At 43.6% G+C, this 22974-nt stretch overlaps 3 protein-coding genes across 3 annotated transcripts; 2 read left to right on the top strand and 1 right to left on the bottom strand.

The window, feature by feature from the left end:
• The first annotated feature begins 11130 nt into the window (after nucleotides 1–11130).
• LOC141104539 (histone H1.01-like) lies at nucleotides 11131–11887 on the top strand. Its single transcript, XM_073594141.1, has one exon. The coding sequence runs from the start codon at nucleotides 11167–11169 to the stop codon at nucleotides 11821–11823; it is 657 nt and encodes a 218-aa protein (XP_073450242.1). The 5' UTR covers nucleotides 11131–11166; the 3' UTR covers nucleotides 11824–11887.
• Nucleotides 11888–12985: 1098 nt separating this feature from the next.
• LOC141104551 (histone H3) lies at nucleotides 12986–13713 on the bottom strand. Its single transcript, XM_073594156.1, has one exon. The coding sequence runs from the start codon at nucleotides 13677–13679 to the stop codon at nucleotides 13269–13271; it is 411 nt and encodes a 136-aa protein (XP_073450257.1). The 5' UTR covers nucleotides 13680–13713; the 3' UTR covers nucleotides 12986–13268.
• Nucleotides 13714–16371: 2658 nt separating this feature from the next.
• Nucleotides 16372–18395, top strand: LOC141104561 (histone H2A.J). Its single transcript, XM_073594168.1, has one exon. It carries the CDS (start codon nucleotides 16428–16430, stop codon nucleotides 16821–16823), a length of 396 nt encoding a protein of 131 aa, XP_073450269.1. The 5' UTR covers nucleotides 16372–16427; the 3' UTR covers nucleotides 16824–18395.
• Nucleotides 18396–22974: the final 4579 nt, after the last annotated feature.

Raw genomic sequence — 22974 nt, 5'->3', positions numbered from 1 at the left:
TGGTGGTTTAATCCAAGACCTGTCGTGCCTGTTTAGCCTGGTGTATCCATCAAGTCAGTTGACTCACAAGCCTGTATGACTTGGGGGGCATAAGCCTCTCCAGGTCATAAACATCTGGCAAGCCTCCTTTTGTTCACAGGTGGTGGCCCATTTGTTATCACAGTTTCTTTGGAGTATCAACGCCATGCGAATATCTGCCTAAGTGTGTTTTGGATCATCCTCGGACTTGTCAAATTTATATGTACTTGCCAAATCTAAAAACATACTTGCTAGCTTTGTTCTTCATATTCACATCATAATTGTTATTTATTGTGGTATAATTGATTTATTTATGTATTTAGTCACTTTTTATTGACTCTACTCACGTTTATAGTAGGTCATTTATTGATTTTTTCATATCATGTTGTTTATTTAGCATGAGTCACTTATTCAGCATGAGTCACTTTTTTCACTAAGGTAGACCCTTTATGCACCTTTATGTGTATCCCTTTGCATAGTAGGGTACTCGTTTAGTACTTTTTTACCTTTCATGGTCAAATTTAATATTTATGTATGGTATAATATCGCTACACTTTTTTTACACCTACTAAAATCACATATTGCACATGCCGTTACAGCTGAAGGAGTCTGACCGGTTCCGCACAATATAAATGCTGGGGCTACGCGGACCCATATATTAAGAACACGTGGACCGTGTGTACATACATGTAAAGGAAACATGTGCAGAACAGGCATATTAAACACATTAATTGATAAAATATCAACTGCATAAAAATGGTATAAAAATTGATTAAAAATCAATTAAAAATCAATCAAATCTTGGATCAATATCAATATCATAATAATCATAAAAATCATACTTAAAACTAGAAAGACCTGGCCATCAAAGGGTTAACTGTGTGCCTAGCCAGTGCTTGTGTACTGTGGGGGAGGTGCTTTTACTAAGGGAAGGCACAGATTCTGCAAAGCTGGGAACACAGAACACAGGATCAATGCCTTCCTTACTGACAGAACAGCAATCTGCCTTGTTTACGTAGGTAAATCGCCGTTCTGCCTGTGTACTAAACAATCGACGGATGCCAGCGGTACCCACCGCTGGGCTCCCGCTGTGATCACACACTGGGCCACCAGTGGTGCGCGTGAGCGCCCCAGACCTGGAAATTCCAGATCACGCACTAGGTACATGATTTGGCGCGGAGCGGCCGCCCTGACGCAGTATACCTATGGTGGGTGGTCTGCAACTGGTTAAGCAACTGGTTAAGCAGAGGCCCTAGAGAATAAAATGGTGGGTGTAGCAATTTTTTATGGATATGCATAGAGAAAGGTCCCAAACACTGCACAGCTAGCAAAGCCTTTAGAGAACATGTGAAAGCAGCCTGAGCCAGCTTCATCCAAAGCCATGCCCCCAAGATGTATAACCCCACCCACGGGGCTTAATTATGGAGGTGAGGAATTAGATTGGCCCCTGCCCAACCAGCACCCATCGCAGGAAACACCAGATGGATTTACCAGAGCGGAGACCTCAAGTTTTAGGAGGTCGCAAACCCGGAAGAAGGCCAAATACGTACATGTATGTGATAATGTCTGTACCTGCCATCCGCTCGCAGTATATTTACTTTGAGCCGCGGGCAGGTGGCTAAAGTGTAAATGAGGCTACATTTTTTTTTTTGTTTTTAGATTTTTTTACTGGGTCCAATCAGGAAGACCTCTCACTTCCTGTTTTGGTGAAAACGCTAGGATTTTGGAATTCTAATGTCTAATTTTGGTGATAGGATGAGCCGAACACCCCCCTGTTCGGTTCGCACCAGAACCTGCGAACAGGCAAAAAATTTGTTCGAACACGCGAACACCATTAAAGTCTATGGGACATGAACATGAATAATCAAAAGTGCTAATTTTAAAGGCTTATATGCAAATTATTGTCATAAAAAGTGTTTGGGGACCTGGGTCCTGCCCCAGGAGAGATGGATCAATGCAAAAAAAAGTTTTAAAAATGACTGTTTTTTTGGGAGTAGTGATTTTATTAATGCTTAAAGTGAAACAATAAAAGTGTAATATCCCTTTAAATTTTGTACCTGGGGGGGTGTCTATAGTGTGCCTGTAAAGGGGTGCATGTTTCCCGTGTTTAGAACAGTCTGACAGCAAAATGATATTTCAAAGGAAAAAAAAGTCATTTAAAACTACCCGCGGCTATTAATGAATTGCCGGTCCGACAATACACATAAAAGTTCATTGATAAAAGCGGCATGGGAATTCCCCACAGGGGAACCCTGAACCAAAATTTAAAAAAAAAAATGACGTGGGGGGTCCCCCTAAATTCCATACCAGGCCCTTCAGGTCTGGTATGGATATTAAGGGGAACCCCGCGCCAAATTAAAAAAAATGGCATAGGGTCACCCTAAAAATCCATACCAGACCCTTATCCGAGCACGCAACCTTGCAGGCCACAGGAAAAGAGGGGGGGACGAGAGAGCGCCCCCCCCCCCAACCGTACCAGGCCACATGCCCTCAACATTGGGAGGGTGCTTTAGGGTAGCCCCCCAAAATACCTTGTCCCCATGTTAATGAAGACAAGGGCCTCATCCCCACACCCGGGCCGGTGGTTGTGGGGGTCTGTGGGCAGGGGGCTTATCGGAATCCAGAAGCCCCCTGTAACAAGGGGACCCCCAGATCCCGGCCCTCCCCCTGTGTGAAATGGTAAGGGTACCCCTACCATTTCACTAAAAAAACTGTCAAAAATGTTAAAAATGACAAGAGACAGTTTTTGACAATTCCTTTATTTAAATGCTTCTTCTTTCTTCTATCTTCCTTCGGTTTCTTCCTCCATCTTCTTCTTCTTCTGGTTCTTCTGGTTCTTCCGGTTCTTCCGCCGGTGTTCTCATCTGGCATCTTCCTCCGGGTCGTTGGCGTCTTCTTCCCTTGAGCCGCTCCGCATCCATGATGGCATGGAGGGAGGCTCCCGCTCTTCTCTTCATCTTCTTTTCGAGCGCTCCGCATCCATGATGGCATGGAGGGAGGCTCCCGCTGTGTGATGCTTCTCCTCTTCTGACGGTTCTTAAATAACGAGGGGCGGGGCCACCCAGTGACCCCACCCCCCTCTGACGCACGGTGACTTGACGGGACTTCCCTATGGCGTCATAGGGAATGCCACAGGGAAGTCCCGTCAAGTCCCCGTGCGTCAGAGGGGGCGGGGTCACCGGGTGGCCCTGCCCCCCATTATTTAAGAACCGTCAGAAGTGGAGAAGCGTCACACAGCAGGAGCCTCCCTTCATGCCATCATGGATGCGGAGTGGCCCGAAAAGAAGATGAAGACAAGAAGATGAAGACAAGAAGATGAAGAGAGAAGCGTCACACAGTGGGAGCCTCCCTCCATGCCATCATGGATGCGGAGCGGCCCGGAGAAGAAGGGAAGAAGATGCCGCGGAGGAAGATGCCGGACGAGAACACCGGAGGAAGAACCAGAAGAAGAAGAAGATGGAGGAAGAAACCGAAGGAAGATAGAAGAAAGAAGATAGAAGAAAGAAGAAGCATTTAAATAAAGGAATTGTCAAAAACTGTCTCTTGTCATTTTTAACATTTTTGACACTTTTTTTAGTGAAATGGTAGGGGTACAAGTACCCCCTTACCATTTCACACAGGGGGGAGGGCCGGGATCTGGGGGTCACCTTGTTAAAGGGGGCTTCCAGATTCCTATAAGCCCCCCGCCTGCAGACCCCCACAACCACCGGCCAGGGTTGTGGGGATGAGGCCCTTGTCCTCATCAACATGGGGACAAGGTGTTTTGGGGGGCTACCCCAAAGCACCCTCCCAATGTTGAGGGCATGTGGTCTGGTACGGTTCAGGAGGGGGGGCGCTCTCTTGTCCCCCCCTCTTTTCCTGCGGCCTGCCAGGTTGCGTGCTCGGATAAGGGCCTGGTATGGATTTTTGGGGGGACCCCACGCCGTTTTTTTTTTAAATTTTGGCGCGGGGCTCTCTTTAAAATCCATACCAGACCTGCAGGGTCTGGTATAGATTTTGAGGGGGTCCCCACACCATTTTTTTTTTATTTTGGCCGGGGTTCCCCTTAATATCCATACCAGACCTGAAGGGCCTGGTATGGAATTTAGGGGGACCCCCATGTCATTTTTTTTTTTTTATTTGGGTTCGGGGTTCCCCTGTGGGGAATTCCCATGCCGTTTTTATCAATGAACTTTTATGTGTATTGTCGGACCGGCAATTCATTAATAGCCGCGAGTAGTTTAAATTACTTTTTTCCTTTGAAATGTCATTTTGCTGTCAGACTGTTCTAAACACGGGAAACATGCGCCCCTTTACAGGCATACTATAGACATCCCCCAGGTACAAAATTTAAAGGGATATTACACTTTTATTGTTTCACTTTAAGCATTTATAAAATCACTGCTGCTGAAAAAACGCCCATTTTTAAAACTTTTTTTTTGCAATGATCCATGTCCCCTGGGGCAGGACCCAGGTCCCCAAACACTTTTTATGACAATACCATGCATATAAGCCTTTAAAATTAGCACTTTTGATTTCTCCCATAGACTTTTAAAGGGTGTTCCGCGGCATTCGAATTTGCCGCGAACACCCCAAATTGTTCGCTGTTCGGCGAACTTGCAAACAGCCGATGTTAGACTCGAACTCGAAGCTCATCCCTAGTTGGTGACATTAGGTTTGGCTATGCAAACACTTGTTGATTTAAAGCACAGGTTCAAACCGCTGAAGGACCGCTCCATGTACATATACTGCATCAGGGCGGCCCTTAAGCGCAAAATCACGTACTTGTACGTGATTTTTTTTCTTCGGCTCTGGGGTGTGTGCCGGCAGAGCCCCGCTCCCGCTGTGATTGGGCACAGCAGGAGACAATCAGAGGGTCCTGCAGACCCGATGGCTACAGGAAATCCAGTGATCTGTCCGAGAGAGGCAGAACGGCGGTCTGCCTATGTAAAGAAGGCAGATCGCCGTTCTGCTAGTATGAAGGACACAGATCTTGTGTTTCTGCTAAGCACCAAAAGAAAGCTCTATTTGTGGGGGAAAAAAAAGGACATCAATTTTATTTGGGTACAGTGTCGCATGACCGCGCAATTGTCAGTTAAAGCAACACAGAGCCGTTTTGCAAAAAAATGGCCTGTCATTAAGGAGGGGTAAACCTTCTGGAGCTAAAGTGGTAAAAGACAAGAAAGATGCAGCATATAGTGGACATAAAGAGGAATTATACTTTGCTCTCTAATGGCCTGTGGCTTTTACTTTCTCTTCATTCCAGCTCTGCAGCCTATGCAAGAATCTTCAGTATTTAACACTTGCAGGATGGTTGGATGCCTGTCTCCCCTGCTGCATTGCTGTGGTTTCATCCACCAACTGCTCTTTCAATAGAGGACTCAGCAGTGACATAACAATTGGAGGAAGGAGTCACATTGTGTGGTGGGGAACAAAGACATACGACACACCTGGGATGGAGTGTTGAATGATTTGCAGACTGACAGAGTCTGTGGGGCTGAAAGAGGATTGCTAGGAGATGGGTTGTTGGGGGAATGGAGAATGAGGTAAGCAAAAGTTTTTTTACTCTCCCCTAGCCTGAATTAGCAGTTAACCCTTGTAGTGTGGGCACAGAGCTCCACTGCAAGTGAGAATGTTTTGGTTTATTGTCAGATGGGCTTTAAAGAAACATGAATGTTAACGAAATGAGGTGGACAGCTTCCGCAATGCCCCCCCCCCCATAGAAGCTGCTGGCAGGGTAATCACCACAATCCTGAAATGAATCCAGAATGGATGAAACATTGAGGAGCTGAAAAAAGATGGGGCATTGAGGCCTTAAGGTGGCCCCAGGGACTTTAAACGGTGCTCAAATCAATAAAGTAGAGAACATAAAAAATTCATTTTTTATTTAACAATCTTTAAAAAAAACAGACATTGGCCAAAGACCACATACAGAACAGTATATTCATTGATATAGAGATTAATACCACTTTCTCAACATGTTTCGCTTTCCTAAGCTTCTTCAGGAGATATATTGTGATATTATGGTCAACTATGAAAATAAAGAATATATGTATGTAAACAAATGTCTGCTTATAAGTTACAGTCATAATATATATTGATACATAAAGTGTGGCGCTAAAATAAACTTGTTCCTAATTGGGCAGGACCCACCAGAATATCAATCTGAGGGCCTAAACTAGCCCAGTAAGGTATTTAATGAAATGAGTTTTTATCAAATCTCATATCTAAAGAATAAGTGAAAGAGGACCAGAATAACAAGGTCATTACCCTTATATTCCCATATGTGAAATATTGTGAATAAAATCCCATAGAAAACTACCAAATGGAGAATTAATTATATTGCCCTCAAGGGGACATAAGTATAGAGTTTGGTGAATGTATTAATCAACTGTGAAAAAAAAAAGGAAAAAGGGAAAAAAAAAAAAAAGAAAAACATAAACTTAAATTGGATCAAGTGTATGTGACCACAAAGTTGTGAATCAACACCTGTTGTGTTAGTGGACAATTAAGCAAACGTGTGGGCCTGCTCAAAACAGGTACTATACAGATGCGTTTATGTTTTAAAAAGCATATATATAAACAAAAAGAAATTGTCTTGTTATAAATGCAAATGTATATAAATACAGTCCATGCACAAACTCAAATGAAATCAGGTGTGGGTTCAAATGTTAGTCCTATGAAGGTACACTGGGAAGTTAGGCCTCTAGGACTTCCTTCAGATGACCAGGATGGTTCCCATGTAATTAAATGGTAACTGTGGGTATAGATGTGTAAAAAATACTCTTACCAAAGGTGATGGACTCGCCAGCCAGCGGCTTTAGAGTCAGAATGAGCTTAAGATTAAAGGAATGGTGATGGTTCTAGTGCTGCTGCATCCGTTAGTAGGGACGCTGGAAGGTGAAGATCCCCAGCAACACGGCCTCACGAACTCCAATGCTCAAATGATCACACAAATCCTCAGATATAAAAATCAGAGAGGAGATTCCACAGAGCGTAAAAACTGCTTCCAAAAAAACTTTAATCAAAGTTTTAATAATCAAGGACTTACACTGGCTCATAAACCGCAACAGAGACCAGGCATAACAGGCATATCAGGGTCTGATATGCCTGTTATGCCATGATAGAATAAGCGCTTTTTTAGAGATTTTTATCTGTTTTTGTACCCTGGCCTCTGTTGTTGTCTATGAGCCATTGTACTTTTATCATTCCTGGTCTCTGTTGCGGTTTATGAGCCAGTGTAAGTCCTTGATTGTTAGAAATTCTTAAAATTGTTTAAAAATTCTTTCTCTAAAGGTAAGACTGAAAAAGTAAATTGTGACTTGGTGGTCAGTGTGTTTTTTTTTTTTTTTTTTATTATTATTATTTTTGATACACATGTGTTATATATTCCTTTGATGTATGATATATATATATATACGTTTTATCAATTTTTGTATTCTTCATATTTTTTTCCCTATGATCAAACCAATATGTATCAATATATATTATGACTGTAACTTATAAGCAGACATTTGTTTACATACATATTTTCTTTATTTTCATAGTTGACCATAATATCACAATATATCTCCTGAAGAAGCTTAGGAAAGCGAAACATGTTGAGAAAGTGGTATTAATCTCTGTATCAATGAATATACTGTTCTGTATGTGGTCTTTGGCCAATGTCTGTTTTTTTTAAAGATTGTTAAATAAAAAATGAATTTTTTATGTTCTCTACTATATTGATTTGAGCACCGTTTAAAGTCCCTGGGGCTACCTTAAGGCCTCAATGCCCCGTCTTTTTTCAAATATATTTTCTGGGATGTGGTGCTTTGGATTTTCCCTCTCTTCCAAATATTTTTTTCATTGAGGAGCTGAAAGAAGAGATGTAATCCAGTACCATGTGTGGGCCTTTGACCTCCTCTAGCATGCAGTGCACACCTTCTGAGTGCAAAGGAGGAGAATTCAAGCCTCATATTTTGTGTACAGAAGTGTGTAAGAAACGTGTTCATACGCCTGCTGCTTCCCTCCTATCCAGGCATATTGTCAGGACATGTAGTATGTTATATAGAACAATAGTGAAGGCATACAGTACTGTCAGTACATGAAAGGAAATTGTATGACACGTAATGAAGGCATATTATTGGAACATGTAGTAAAGGCATACAAGTGAAGGCCGCCAGATCCTGCCCCCCGCGCCACGTGAATGAGTATGGGGTACATCATACCCCTACCCATTCACCTGGAATAAAAAGCGTCAAAAATAAAACACACTACACAGGGTTTTAAAATAATGTATTGGGCAGCTCCGGTGGTCTCTTCCTTCTTCTCTGCGCTCTCCTCCTGCTATTAGGTCGTCTTCTGCTGTTTTGCTAGCTCTTGCCTGGTCTTCCCTGTCTCCTTCTCTTCTTCTCTCCTTCTCATGTTGCCAGGACGCTCTCTCCCGCTGTAAAACTGTGTGCATGGGGCGGGGCCCCCATAGGCATGGGGCGGAGTCGTCGGGTGATGTCATCCAGTGACCCCGCCCCCTAATGATGTCGCCCCTCGGGGCATGATGGGGCGGTGGGCGGGGTCAGATGACATCACCCAGTGACTCCGCCCCATGCTTATATAAGTCGTTGCGCAGCTCGCACGCTGCATTACAGAGGGGGAGAGCGTCGTGTCAACATCGGAAGAAGACCGGGCAAGAGCTAGCAAAAGAGCCTGCAAAAGAGCAGAAGATAGCTCTAGAGGCCCGGCACAAGACTCCGGACAGAGGGAGAAGAACCAGAGAGTGGAGAAGAACAAGCAAGAGCTAGCAGAAGATAGCTCTGCAGGCCTGGGAAAAGAACCAGAGAAGAGGGAAGAAGACCGGGCAAGAGCTAGCAAAAGAGCAGAAGATAGCTCTGGAGGCCCGGGAGAATATCAAGGGAAGAAGACCGGGCAAGAGCTAGCAAAAGAGCAGAAGATAGCTCTGGAGGCCCGAGAGAACCAGAGAAGAGAGTAGAGGCCCGGCACAAGACATAGAGGCAGAGAAACGCTTAACCAGGGTTAACGCTGTATGCCAAGAACCAAGCAGACCGCTCCTAAGTCCACCGGAGGGAGGGCATAATACCCCCCCACTGCCATCCTCATCACCCCCCACACACAACACAAAGGCTCTTCTCGGAGCCACCACATCCTCCTCACAAAGAGCTCCATACTATCTCATCACCACTACATCATACAAATACTCCTCACCACATCTCTACACCCCCCATCACACCGCACTCACATCTCTAAGATGATTACAAAGTAACAATTCACACTTCTCTAGGAAGGAGATCTTTTCTCGTGCCGATCTCTTCTCACCACAATACAATATATAGGAGAGGAGAACAAGACACCTTCCTAGAAAGATTCTCTTCATATCTCTAGACTTCCCTCATCATTACCAGGAGATCGGGAAAGAAAACCTGTTCAAGAGAAATACAAAGTCATCTCCTCCCCTCCTGTACACAGATCCCGGGATCACCTCTTTCTCAGCTCCGGTGTAGAAATCCTACAACTGACTAGTAAGAAATCTCACACTCACTATTCATTCTTCTGTATGAAGACGAGATTTCCTCTCCCCGATCTATCACAGGAATCTCTCCTCTGCTATTCTACAACTTTCTCCAATCTTCCCTCTCACACACACACCGATCACATTGTTACATCTTACACTCTCCCCTATTTCTTCTCACTCATCTACAGAAGACAATTATTGGCACCCTGGAGAGAGTTGTACATTTCTCATTCCAAGCGTCAAATTATTTTATATGTCAGCCAATCAGCAGATAGTGATCTGTACGGTGAGTGCAGAACTCCATCATCTGCAAACTGCACAGCGATGAGATTTCGGCGAGCAATTTGAAAATATTCCGATCAGTCAATCACAGCCTCTTGTCGTTCCTGTGTCAGCCAATAAGATCGTTTATATTATCATACAGGGAGCTTTCTAAAAGCGGGGGCGGGAGATCAAATTTTAATCCAAATGTGACATCGGGGCTGCTAATCCTCTTCATATTATTTGTGGGTGAAAATATGGAATTCTATTCTATGACAGTGAAGAGTCCATTCTCCTCATAACACAATGTTCTTGTTGCTGATCATTCTAACATGTCCGATCAGTACAATAGTAAACTGGACCTCGGTGTAGAGAGTTGGGAGGCCCCTGCCCTAGAGAGAAATCTATCACTACAAATGACCAAGATTTATTATCAATAATTGACCCACCATAGACTATAATGGGATGTGCCACAAAATAATGATTACTGAGCTTTGGGGGTAAAAAATGTTGACGGATTCTCTCCTTGGTATAAAAAAAAATATATATATAATTTTTATTTTTCTTTATACAGTATATTTTCTGAGTAGACTATATAGATAGCTGTGTGGTAAAATGTGGCAATAAACTTAGAGTATTTGAATGACAATATATTTATCATGATGAAATAATGATACATCACCACCAGAATAAACGATTTACTAGTCTGCTGTGTGCAGTGGCTACAAACATACAGTTGTCATAATGAGGAAAGAATGATAAATAGTACATGAAATATGACATGTCCTCATCAGATGACACCTTTGTATCTCTAACAATCTCCCCCATCACATCACACAAGGATCTCAGGTCTCCGGCTGATGTTTTTGTTCCAGGCTCCTTCTACTCAGCTATAGATGAGCAGAGTTCTGTATTAGAGGGAAATGTTTCCTGATCTTCACTCTTCACTCATCTAATGTGAAGATGATTGTAGTGGGAGATGTGAGAAGATTGTTTTCTGATGAGAATGTGTGTAGAAAAGCAGGTAGAAGGAAGAATGGGACACACACTCAGGAGGATGGATGTGTTTGCAGCCTCTGTGTTCAGCCTCCTGAGCAGATCATGAGAGCGGTAAGTGACAGATCGATAAGTGACAGTCCAGTGAGCAGATCGGGTCCTCGATGAAGATTGGACATCCTTCCGTTTCTTATTATAATCGTTTTTCTCTCTATCAGGGAAACACAACAAGAGAGAGAAGATTCCCCAACACTGGAGTGACAGTCAGTGGGCGTGTCTAACGTGTAACCAATAGCAGTGCAGAAGGCAAGTTCTATATCAACCAATAGTAGTGCAGAACGTCTCTATATAAGCCAGAGCACCACACACGATATTTATCTATTTTCAAAAGCTCGTTGAGAATCATGACGGAGACTGAGATCGCCCCAGCCGCCGCTCCTCCAGCGGAGCCCGCCGCCAAGAAGAAGGCGACTAAGAAGGCGGCAGCCGGAGGAGCCAAGAAAGGCAGCAAGAAGCCGTCCGGTCCCAGCGTGTCCGACCTCATCGTCACAGCCGTGGCCGCTTCCAAGGAGCGCAGCGGGGTCTCCCTGGCCGCCCTCAAGAAGCTCCTGGCCGCCGGAGGATACGATGTGGACAAGAACAACAGCCGCCTCAAGATCGCCATCAGGGCGCTGGTGACTAAGGGGAGCCTCGTCCAGGTCAAAGGACATGGAGCCTCCGGATCCTTCAAGATCAACAAGAAGCAGCAAGAGGGCGACAAGGCCAAGAAAGTCACCAAGAAGAAGCCATCGGCTGCGGCCAAGCCCAAGAAACCTGCGGCCGCCAAGAAGCCAGCCAAGTCCCCCAAGAAGAAAGTCCCCAGCAAAGCAGCCAAGAGCCCCAAGAAGGCCGCCAAGAAACCGGCAAAGGCTGCAGCTTCTCCCGCCAAGAAGGCGACAAAGAGCCCCAAGAAGCCCAAAGCTGCAGCCAAGCCGAAAAAAGCCGCCAAGAGTCCGGCTAAGAAGGCGGCTAAACCCAAGACAGCAGCCAAGCCCAAGAAGGCCGCTCCGAAGAAGAAATAAAGGAAGGCGGCAGTAGCCGGAGAACTCCTTCATCTCCACCCCCCAAAGGCTCTTCTCAGAGCCACCTACCTCCTCCTAACAGAGCCACACCTACCTACTTACACCCACCTTCTCCTAAAAGCTACACCCACCTCCTAACAGAGCCGCACCCACCTCCTAACAGAGCCGCACCTACCTACCTACACCCACCTCCTCCCAACAGAGCCACACCTACCTACACCCACCAGGGCCCGCATAGACTTTACACACAGTCTAGATGAGATGATATGTTCCCATCACACATTGTACATTTATCTCTTGCAGGGAATCTCAGATTACGTTTTATGATAAATCCCACAAATGATTACTAGAGATCCTGTAGATCGGAAATCCCTCCTGCTATAAAGGATCTTTTCAGGGGCCCCACCCCACACACATCTGTCATGTGCAGATAGGAGATCTGGAGGTCCCCGACAATTCCCGCACAGTCTGTGGGATCTCCCGGGGGAGGGGGACATTCACACTTCCTCTTTCTAGATGATCGTTCAGGATCTTCAATATTTCATGTGATCGGTATGAGGGAAATCATTGCACTGATCGGACATGTTAGAATGATCAGCAACAAGAACATTGTGTTATGAGGAGAATGGACTCTTCACTGTCATAGAATAGAATTCCATATTTTCACCATATTGTCACAACAGATAGTGGAAGGTGTTCCGCACACACTCACCGTACAGATCACTATCTGCTGATTGGCTGACATATAAAATAATTTGACGCTTGGAATGAGAAATGTACAACTCTCTCCAGGGTGCCAAGAATTGTCTTCTGTAGATAATGAATAAGAAGAAATAGAGAAGAGTGTAAGATGTAACAATGTGATCGGTGTGTGTGTGAGAGAGAAGATTAGAGAAAGTAGTAGAATAGCAGAGGAGAGATTCCTGTGATAGATCGGGGAGAGGAAATCTCGTCTTCATACAGAAGAATGAATAGTGAGTGTGAGATTTCTTACTAGTCAGTTGTAGGATTTCTACACCGGAGCTGAGAAAGAGGTGATCCCGGGATCTGTGTACAGGAGGGGAGGAGATGACTTTGTATTGATCTTGAACAGGTTTTCTTTCTCGATCTCCTGGTAATGATGAGGGAAGTCTAGAGATATGAAGAGAATCTTTCTAGGAAGGTGTCTTGTTCTCCTCTCCTATATATTGTATTGTGGTGGGAAGAGATCGGCACGAGAAAAGATCTCCTTCCTAGAGAAGTGTGAATTGTTACTTTGTAATCATCTTAGAAATGTTAGAGATGTGAGTGCGGTGTGATGGGGGGTGTAGAGATGTGGTGAGGAGTATTTGTAGGATGTAGTGGTGATGAGATAGTATGGAGCTCTTTGGAAGGAGGATGTGGTGGCTCTGAGAAGAGCCTTTGTGTTGTGTGGGGGGTGATGAGGATGTTGGTCGGGGGGTGTATTAGGCCCTCTCTCCGCGGATGCGGCGTGCCAGCTGGATGTCTTTGGGCATGATGGTGACCCTCTTGGCATGGATGGCGCAGAGGTTGGTGTCCTCGAAGAGTCCTACGAGATAAGCCTCGGAGGCTTCCTGCAGAGCCATGACGGCGGAGCTCTGGAAGCGCAGGTCGGTCTTGAAGTCCTGGGCGATCTCTCGGACGAGGCGCTGGAAGGGCAGCTTGCGGATGAGCAGCTCGGTGGATTTCTGGTAGCGGCGGATCTCTCGGAGAGCCACGGTGCCGGGCCTGTAGCGGTGAGGCTTCTTGACTCCGCCGGTGGCCGGGGCGCTCTTGCGGGCGGCTTTGGTGGCCAGCTGCTTGCGGGGAGCTTTCCCTCCGGTGGACTTACGAGCGGTCTGCTTGGTTCTTGCCATGGCTGATCAATGCTTCCAATCTCCAGAAGAAAGAAGTGTGAGAACACGGGCTGTGCGGCGTCTATTTATATACATCACTGCCTTCTGATTGGACAACTAACTCACACCCCTTTTCATGATTGGTTTACTTTTAAAAAAGCGCCATTTTTAAAATGCCCGCCAAGATCTTCCCGTTTTCTGTGTTAGTAGAGTTACCTTCTTTGTGTGGGGTGGGGGAGGGGAGTTCCTCCACATCATACAAGATCTCCATATTACCAAAAAGAGAAAATATTATTCATACATATTTTTATAATCAAAGTTTAGAGACTCTTCAAGTAGAAAGGTGACTTGTACAGCTTGTTCCATCCAGTACAATTCTGTACTAACATGGAGGGACAGATCGCTGAGCAGACAATGAATCGTGTCCCCCCAGCATTGTCCTGCCTGCTCCGGACACATCTGGGATCGGTGCGATCATTACCTCTAGATGTTCCATGTGGATCAGCATTAGATCATTGAACTCCTATTGCTGGATCTACATTATAATCGGTGTGCCGCCAACTCCTACCGGGGGATTTGAGGGAATGGACACAGGGCGACATCTAGATTACATAATCAATCCGATACATTTACATGAATTGGGTTTTATTTGTCAGAAAATGCTGCAAAAACATGATTTGAACTATAATTCTCATGATATCATGTCACCATTAGAAGGAGAATGACAGCTCTGATATGGAGCATATGAGAGGGTCTTATGAAGAGCATTTGTGTCTTGTTTGGATGATGGGGGGTGTTGGGGATTTACTTGGTGCTGGTGTACTACATTAACATAAAATATTATTTGACAAAATGTATATAGTGCTAACAGTTTAAACAGCTCTTTACAATACAAGGGTGACAGTACAATCTCTATACAGTTCAATACAAAATGAATAGGAGCGTCCTGCTCATGGAGCTTACAATCTAAAGAAATATTTTTGTAATCAAAGATTAGAGACTCCTTATCAGTGTAATAATCAGAAACATTGAGATTGCATTATTTGTGCCCATATTTCAGTTAATTAGATGACACAAACAGAGATAACCCCCAGGATCTGAGGGATGTATGATAATCTGCATTACAATGTGTAACCTTCACTTTCTAATCTGTTGTAATGTAATCTGAGGCAACTTAAATTCACCATATATATATATATATATATATATATATATATATATATAGTATAATATACACACAAAATAGAGAGGGAGAGATACAGACCAGGAAAGACAATGTATGCCCAGCTGATGATCTAATCCGTCTCTTCCCCCCGATCTAAGGTGAGTAGATGATTTTATGTATATATCTATCTTTGGACCCCCCATAAAGAAAATAGATGCTGTATGACAAAATGAAAACACAAGGGGATCTATTAGTAAAAATTCTAAGCAGATGATCCCTAAACTATTCCTAATATGTAAGCATCCCCCCTGTATATGTGTCTCCAGACATTATCGTGATTTGTGAAGAGTCCAAGATCATTTATAAAAGGGAAAACAAACGTGTCGGTTAAAAATGACGTAATAAAGATATTATATATGTGTAATCCTTCTATACATACAAATCCGCTTTCAATGTACGGGGAAAATCTCCAATGTATTCTCCGAGGAGCAACACTGACACCTAGTGGTGACAAAATGCATGCCTTTTATACGGGGAAGACAAAATGCATGCCTTTTATACGGGGAAGACATACAATGAGATTGAATGGTTTGTTCCCACTAGCACAATATTCATCTATAAATTAGATCCTCCGAATATCCATTCTACAGGACGGGTCTAAGTGGGAAAAAAAATATGATCTGGAATTTCTCAATAAAGGGAATTTGGAAGACTAGCTGGTATTCGGATGGATTTATTCTAATTCATCCACAAATGTACAACTCCCCATCAGATTGTACAAAATGATCTTTCATAATCTGTTAATTCTTCACTTGTGTTAAAGATAAAATGTGATGAGAGCTCATTGATAGAAATGGTGGGTGGCTCTTAGAAGAGCCTTTGTGTCTTGTGTTGGGATGATGATGATGATGATGGGGGGATTACTTGGCGCTGGTGTACTTGGTGACGGCCTTGGTGCCCTCGGAGACGGCGTGCTTGGCCAGCTCTCCGGGCAGGAGAAGGCGGACGGCGGTCTGGATCTCCCGGGAGGTGATGGTGCGGCGCTTGTTGTAATGAGCCAGGCGGGAAGCTTCGCCAGCGATGCGCTCGAAGATGTCATTGACGAAGGAGTTCATGATGCCCATGGCCTTGGACGAGATGCCGGTGTCGGGGTGGACCTGCTTGAGCACCTTGTACACGTAGATGGCATAACTCTCCTTCCTGCTCTTCCTCCGCTTCTTGCCGTCCTTCTTCTGGCTCTTGGTCACGGCTTTCTTGGAGCCCTTCTTGGGCGCCGGGGCGGACTTGGCTGGTTCAGGCATGATTAGGATCAATCAGATCAACTCCGATGTGTGCTGGAGCCGCCCTCATGTGCTGATTTTATAGGCGTCCTATGAAAATGAGTCTCCTCCCTCCTCACTCATTGGAGGATTCAGTCATGTGATGGGGAGGAGTGGAATACTTTCCTTCTTCGTTTACGGATTGGTTTAGAAACAAGTCAGAACACTATTGGCGGGCTTGAAAAGTAACCAATCACAGAGTGTGACGTCAGAGCTTTGACGGTATAAATATAAGGAAGCGCCCGAATTTGGTTATCTTTATCAGAATAACACAGACGTCTCACAATGTCTGGCCGTGGAAAACAAGGAGGCAAGGTACGGGCTAAGGCCAAAACCCGATCATCCCGGGCTGGTCTGCAGTTCCCAGTCGGTCGTGTTCACCGTCTGCTCAGGAAGGGGAACTATGCCGAGCGGGTCGGGGCCGGAGCTCCCGTCTATCTGGCCGCCGTCCTCGAGTATCTGACGGCTGAGATCCTCGAGCTGGCCGGCAACGCCGCCCGCGACAACAAGAAGACCCGCATCATCCCCCGACACCTCCAGCTGGCCGTCCGCAACGACGAGGAGCTCAACAAGCTGCTGGGCGGAGTCACCATCGCCCAGGGAGGAGTCCTGCCCAACATCCAGGCCGTGCTGCTGCCCAAGAAGACCGAGAGCCACAAGGCCGCCGCCAAATCCAAGTAATCCCAACAACTCCTTTCTAGTCCCAAATCCATTCATTTACAACACAAAGGCTCTTCTCAGAGCCACCCACATCTCTCTACAAAGAGCCCACACATACCTCATTGTGTCTACCACATCGCATGGAATGAGCCCTCAATTCTCTTCATAGCTTTACACAGGAAATACATTATTTATTCACACTTCTAATACAGGAGAGTTGTACAGGGAGAACAATTACTACATATAAAGAGTCTGAAATTTATTATTGGGGGATCTGCTCATCTTACATGGTCATTGTCCTTCAAACTTTAATTCTGCCGAATGTATTACAGACCAGAAATCATTCATTATATACCAAAACAATCATCCCCCCAACTGATCAGGAACACAGATCTCAGAATTGTCCTACTATGGCGGGCGGGGTATGGAACGGATTGGCTTCATTTTTAATGGAACGTTACAATCATCTCAGATCGGCTAATCTGACACAGAAATTGAATGATAAAAAAATGTAAATTCTTCCGGAGAATATTCTAAACACACTGGAATATATTGTTTCAAGGGGTTTGTACTATAGAGATCAATGAAAACAGAGAAAGATCTCAGAACACATTTCTTTGGACTCCTCATCAAAAACATTATTGGTTAATGAAGGAAACGCCCACAGCTCTGATTGGCTCACATTTAAAATTGATACTTTCAAATTTGCCGCCTGAATTCTTTGGAACGTTACAGAAATAATCAGCCCTATTATACCGCCAAATCCGAGACATATCATTAGCGCTTTATTTTCAAGTAGATTCATCGATTAGTCTGGAATAGAAATTGATTCAGAAGATTGTTGAATAATCTAAAATATGTTCTCTGTTACTAGATTTATAAAAAGTGAAAGGACTGGTAGAAGTCATGACACCGCCAGATACATATGTACAATGAATCCAACAGATCGGTATCCACTTTGTAACTAGAAATCAGCAACAATGTTTCTAAGTAATTATCTGCAGAGTATTGAATGGCTTTATCTTAGAAACATAAATGCGACTTTTTTCTCCTTTTCTTTAGTAATCCCTTATAGATATGTAAATGTTATTAATAATAACTGGTGATTTGTCTCCTCTGTGTAATCTCCGAACATGAATTAGAAAACCGTAATAAAGGAAGAATAGGTTTGTCATCAGATCTGTATAGGATGACGGGACTGGCCTCTATCGGATGTAGCAATAACGGATTTCCCCCAAATTACAACTAGAATAATAATATAAAATATGTGAATGGACTGGTAGAAATCATGACGCTGCCAGATACATAAAAGTATGTACAATAAAATACATTATCAGATCTGCATAGGATTATGTAACTGAAAAAAAAAAAAAGATACAAATATATAATCATGACAGAAAATATGTACTATGAATCAATAAAGAAAATATTGCACTTCTGATGAATTACATCCGTTTTCATTCGGCAAAATATTTAAAAGCTTCTAAATAAATGAAATTCTCTGCAGTGCAATAAATGAATAGACCCCGCCCCTCCTCCTCATGTCTCCAATCGGGTCCGCTCAGCTTTACACCCAGGAAGGAGAAATAGGGGGAAAAATGCATCTTTGTTTCCTTTTCAAAATAATCTTTATAAATATGAACAATTGTTATGAAGCGTTAAATATTCGTGTTCTCTGTGCAATCTCCAGGTACACGTGCGATGTCTGACCATACACACTGCGATCTGCTTTACTAAAGATACGTAAGAACACAACAAAATAATGTATCCAATGTTGTATCTAATTGGGTAGAAAATGGATCTATAAAGAGATTGTACAATCAGCACTCAGGATGATGTAGTGAGTTTTGGAGATGGATGCGGTATATAGATCTTTGTATGAGAAGGTAGGTGGCCCTGAGAAGGACCTTTGTGTAGATGAAGTGGGTAGGTGTCTATGAGGGTTTATCCTCCGAATCCGTAGAGAGTGCGCCCCTGGCGTTTGAGAGCATAGACGACATCCATGGCGGTGACGGTCTTCCTCTTGGCGTGCTCGGTGTAGGTGACGGCATCGCGGATGACATTCTCCAGGAAAACCTTCAGCACTCCGCGGGTCTCCTCATAGATGAGTCCGGAGATGCGCTTGACACCCCCTCTGCGGGCCAAACGTCGGATGGCGGGTTTGGTGATGCCCTGGATGTTGTCCCGGAGCACCTTCCTGTGCCGCTTGGCGCCTCCTTTCCCCAGACCCTTCCCTCCTTTACCGCGACCAGACATCTCGGAAACCCTCGTTATTCAGACGAACAGTAAAGAAACCGCACACAGCCTACTCCTTATAAACAGCCTGAGCGGACCTGATGGAAACCTTCCTGTGAAAGAGGCGGAGTCACACCCATTCATTACAATAAAATAGAGAATTCCATTCCTTTAGAAGGCTCCTAAATATTCTGTTTGTATTCAGATACATTAATGCAACAGCAATACATGTCCAGGAGATGAATTTATTCCTTCTTTTCAATTATTTTTTATTTATACCTGGAGATTATACGGAGAACATGAATCTTTAACACTTCATAACAGAAACACAATCAGCAGTTTCAATTATTCATATTAATTTCATATTTATAAAACGTTATTTTGAAAAGGAAACACATTACTTCTGACATCTCTCCCTACTGGGTGTAAGGCTAAGCGGACCTGATGGGAGACATGAGAAGGGGCGGGGTCTAATCATTTATTACACTGTAGAGAATTTCATTTAGTTAGACGCTTTTCAATATTTTGCTGAATGGAAACGGATGTAATGCATCATAAGCACAACATTATCTTTATTGATTAATTGTACACATTTGTCTGGCATGTCATCATTATCACCTATTTCTAACAATAATGTCATATTTCCCGATCTTTATATAGGAAGAGCAAACTATGTGCAATTTGCTATATGTAAAAAGATAAACAAAAGATATTCTAGTTTTAATATGGGGGAGTCCATAATTACTACATGTCCTAAAGAGGGAACATTAATTATCGGCCAGTTCTACGATCCTATACAGATCTGATGATGAAACGTGTAATACTTTATTGGCCATCATATAGAAAGGTAGAGAATGTAGAGAAGTAGAGAATCTATGAGAGAAGTCATCTCACTGTCATGTTCTCTATGTAGCAGTGGGGGGGGGGGACTTGCATTATGAGGACTTGGAATAAAAGAGAACATATGGAAATGTTTTACATTATTCAATAATTTTCAGAATCCATTTCTATTCATTCCGGACTAATCGATGAAAACAAAGCATTGGTGATATTTCTCGGATAAATGTCTCATCTGATGATCTCAGTGTCGGATTTGGCGGTATAATAGGGCTGATTATTTCTCTGTAACGTTCTTCACTATTCAGGCGGTAAATTTGAAAGTAGCAATTTGAAATCCGAGCCATTCAGAGCTGTGGGCGTTTCCTTCATCAGCCAGTAATGTCTTTCTTATGAGAATTTCAAAGAAATGTATTCTGAGCTCTTTCTCCATTTCAGCCCAGAAAATACTTGTTCTGTAGACTTTTCATTGATCTCTATAGAAAACATTCTCTAGCAGGGCGGATTCTGTATTGTGAAGTAAAAGAAAAGACTAGAAGAAATGTGACATTCATATTTCTAATGGATTTATTATTCTTGGTTAGATAAACTGCCCGACAATTCAGAGGAGCGTTGATCGATGTTCCCGGAGGAAGAGATATCAGATTTTAGTGTCGGATTATTCTATCTGAGATCATTGGAACGTTCCATATAATTCCGGCGGGAAATTTGAATGAATCAATTTCATATTTGCACCAATCACAGTTCTGGGCGATTTCTTCGGATAAAATGTATTGAGTGTGAAGGAGGATCTGAGATCTGTGTTCCTTTCAGCTGGGGGGTGTTTGTTTGGTATTTAATATTGAATGTTCTCAGATCTCCAGAAGATATTCAGCAGAATTAAAGGATGGAGGACAATAAAAACCAGTCCCTGTAAGGAGATCACATCGTTCCTTCACATGAAATGCAGTAAATGATACAAATCCTAGAAACTCTGAATTGCTGTTAGGACGGACAGACATGGAGGGGTGGATGGTTTTGGTTGGAGGGTTTAGCGGTGAGGAGACGATCAGCATAGAAAGATTGGAATGAAAAGAGATGAGAGAATGATGTACTGTGATCACATTTCCTCTCATTACTCCTCGCCTCTATTACAAGTCTGAGTGTGATAAGAAGACAAAGGGTTTGTCTTTACAGGGAACTTTACCTGACAGTATTAATAATATATAACTTCAATGGAGAATAGGAATAGAAAGCAGGTATGTCCGGCTCTATGTAGAGAGATGTGGGTGGCATGTTTGTGAGGCAATGCTAAAATAATAATAACATTGATCTTTAGATGAAAAGTACCGTAGATCGGTCAGACTGGGAGGGGGATGAATAAACCTTCCTTCTATTCCCATCCTTATTCCAGATTTATTGCGGAGATCATCTCCACTTTCTGGCTGTATACATTCCCTATTCACCTCCTTGTACTGCACACACACCCAAGTGTTCTACCGGGAATGACCACAAGGTGGCAGAGCTGAATAAACACTTATGCCGCACTCACACATTGTTACAATCAAAGATCCTCCGCAATCTCCCGCCTTACATTGTTACTTTATCTGAAATCACAAGTTGTGAAGATCGTGGAGTTCTTAACGAACAACACAATAGGGGAAAGAAACAAGAAAAACGAAACATTGTATGTACTCAATCAGCCCAGACAAATCTTTGTCTATTTGTATCTATTTCAATCATCAACAGCAGATCAATGTACACACAGGGTGGGGGATGAGCTCATTCTTTGTACTTATAGTTCTAATTAACAATAATAATAAACATAATTAACATGTACAAAGTATCATCTACATACAAATCTGATCACAATATTACCTCGGACAGCACACAGTCCTTTATAGAAGGTAGAAAATGTTTCCTAACATGGACATGTTTATCACCATAATGAACTTACACATGATCTCCAAACCTGGAAACCATTTTATTCCCATCATCATTCCCCAATGTCTGAACGTTTATTTTTTATACTGATTTCAATAGATTTGTATTGCACTTTTGAAAAGAATATATGCCATACAGCCAGGGGCGTTGCTAGGTCTACAAAAGATCTGGGGCTAGAGCCCATAGTAGTGAAGTAAAGAAAGTCATACACATGTATATAATATACGTGTGGGTGTACAGTATATATATCTCTGAGTGTGGATTCCCGCTTACATCAGGGTTCTCAGGGAGCCCACCCCCCTTACATCAGTGTCCCCAGAGCCCCTCTTACATCAGGGTCTCTAGAGAGCCTCCCTACTTACATCAGGGTCCCCAGAGCCCCCCTCATTACATCAGGGTCCCCAGAGCCCCCCTCATTGCATCAGGGTCCCCAGAGAGCCCACCCCTCTTACATCGGGGTCCCCAGAACCCCCCTTACATCAGGGTCCCTAGAGAGCCTCCCTACTTACATCAGGGCCTCCAGAGCCATCCTCATTACATCAGGGACCCCAGAGCCCCCCTCATTACATCAGGGTCCGCAGAGATCCCACCCCCTTACATCAGGGTCCCCAGAGAGCCCACCCCCCTTACATCAGGGTCCTTAGAGAGCCTTCCTACTTACATCAGGGTCCCCAGAGATCCCACCCCCCTTACATCAGGGTAACCAGAGCCCCCCTTACATCAGGGTCCCCAGAGAACCCCTAGGGCTCAGGAGTTGGCTACATAAACAATGCAGGGCTCAGCTGTGCCCATCTATGCACCCCCCACTGCAGTGCCCTCTTTCCCCTGCACCCCACCACACACACTGTGTAAGTAGAACTCTTACCTTACACAGGTGTGCAGCAAGCAGTGATCATCACTATTATAAGCAATAACAGTTAAAAAAAATACCTGTTCAAACCCCCCCCCAGCGTAAAACAGTGTCACTAAGGTGACACAACTACTCTGATGACAGGATGTAAAATAGTAAAAAAAAGACAGAAAAAAAAGGTTGGTTACTAAATGTATACAAAATGTAATAAAAAATGTTTTTTTTTTTCTTTACATACTGTCACCAGTCCATATTTATTTATCACTAACACGCAAGTCATATGATGACAATGTACTGCACTGGTGACAGTATGTAAAAAAAATAAAA

Source organism: Aquarana catesbeiana, linkage group LG08 (assembly GCF_042186555.1).
Source record: "Aquarana catesbeiana isolate 2022-GZ linkage group LG08, ASM4218655v1, whole genome shotgun sequence".
In the NCBI taxonomy this organism is placed as follows: domain Eukaryota; kingdom Metazoa; phylum Chordata; class Amphibia; order Anura; family Ranidae; genus Aquarana; species Aquarana catesbeiana.
The sequence above is the reverse complement of the archived record's forward strand: the minus strand, read 5'-3'. Positions and strand labels throughout refer to the sequence as shown.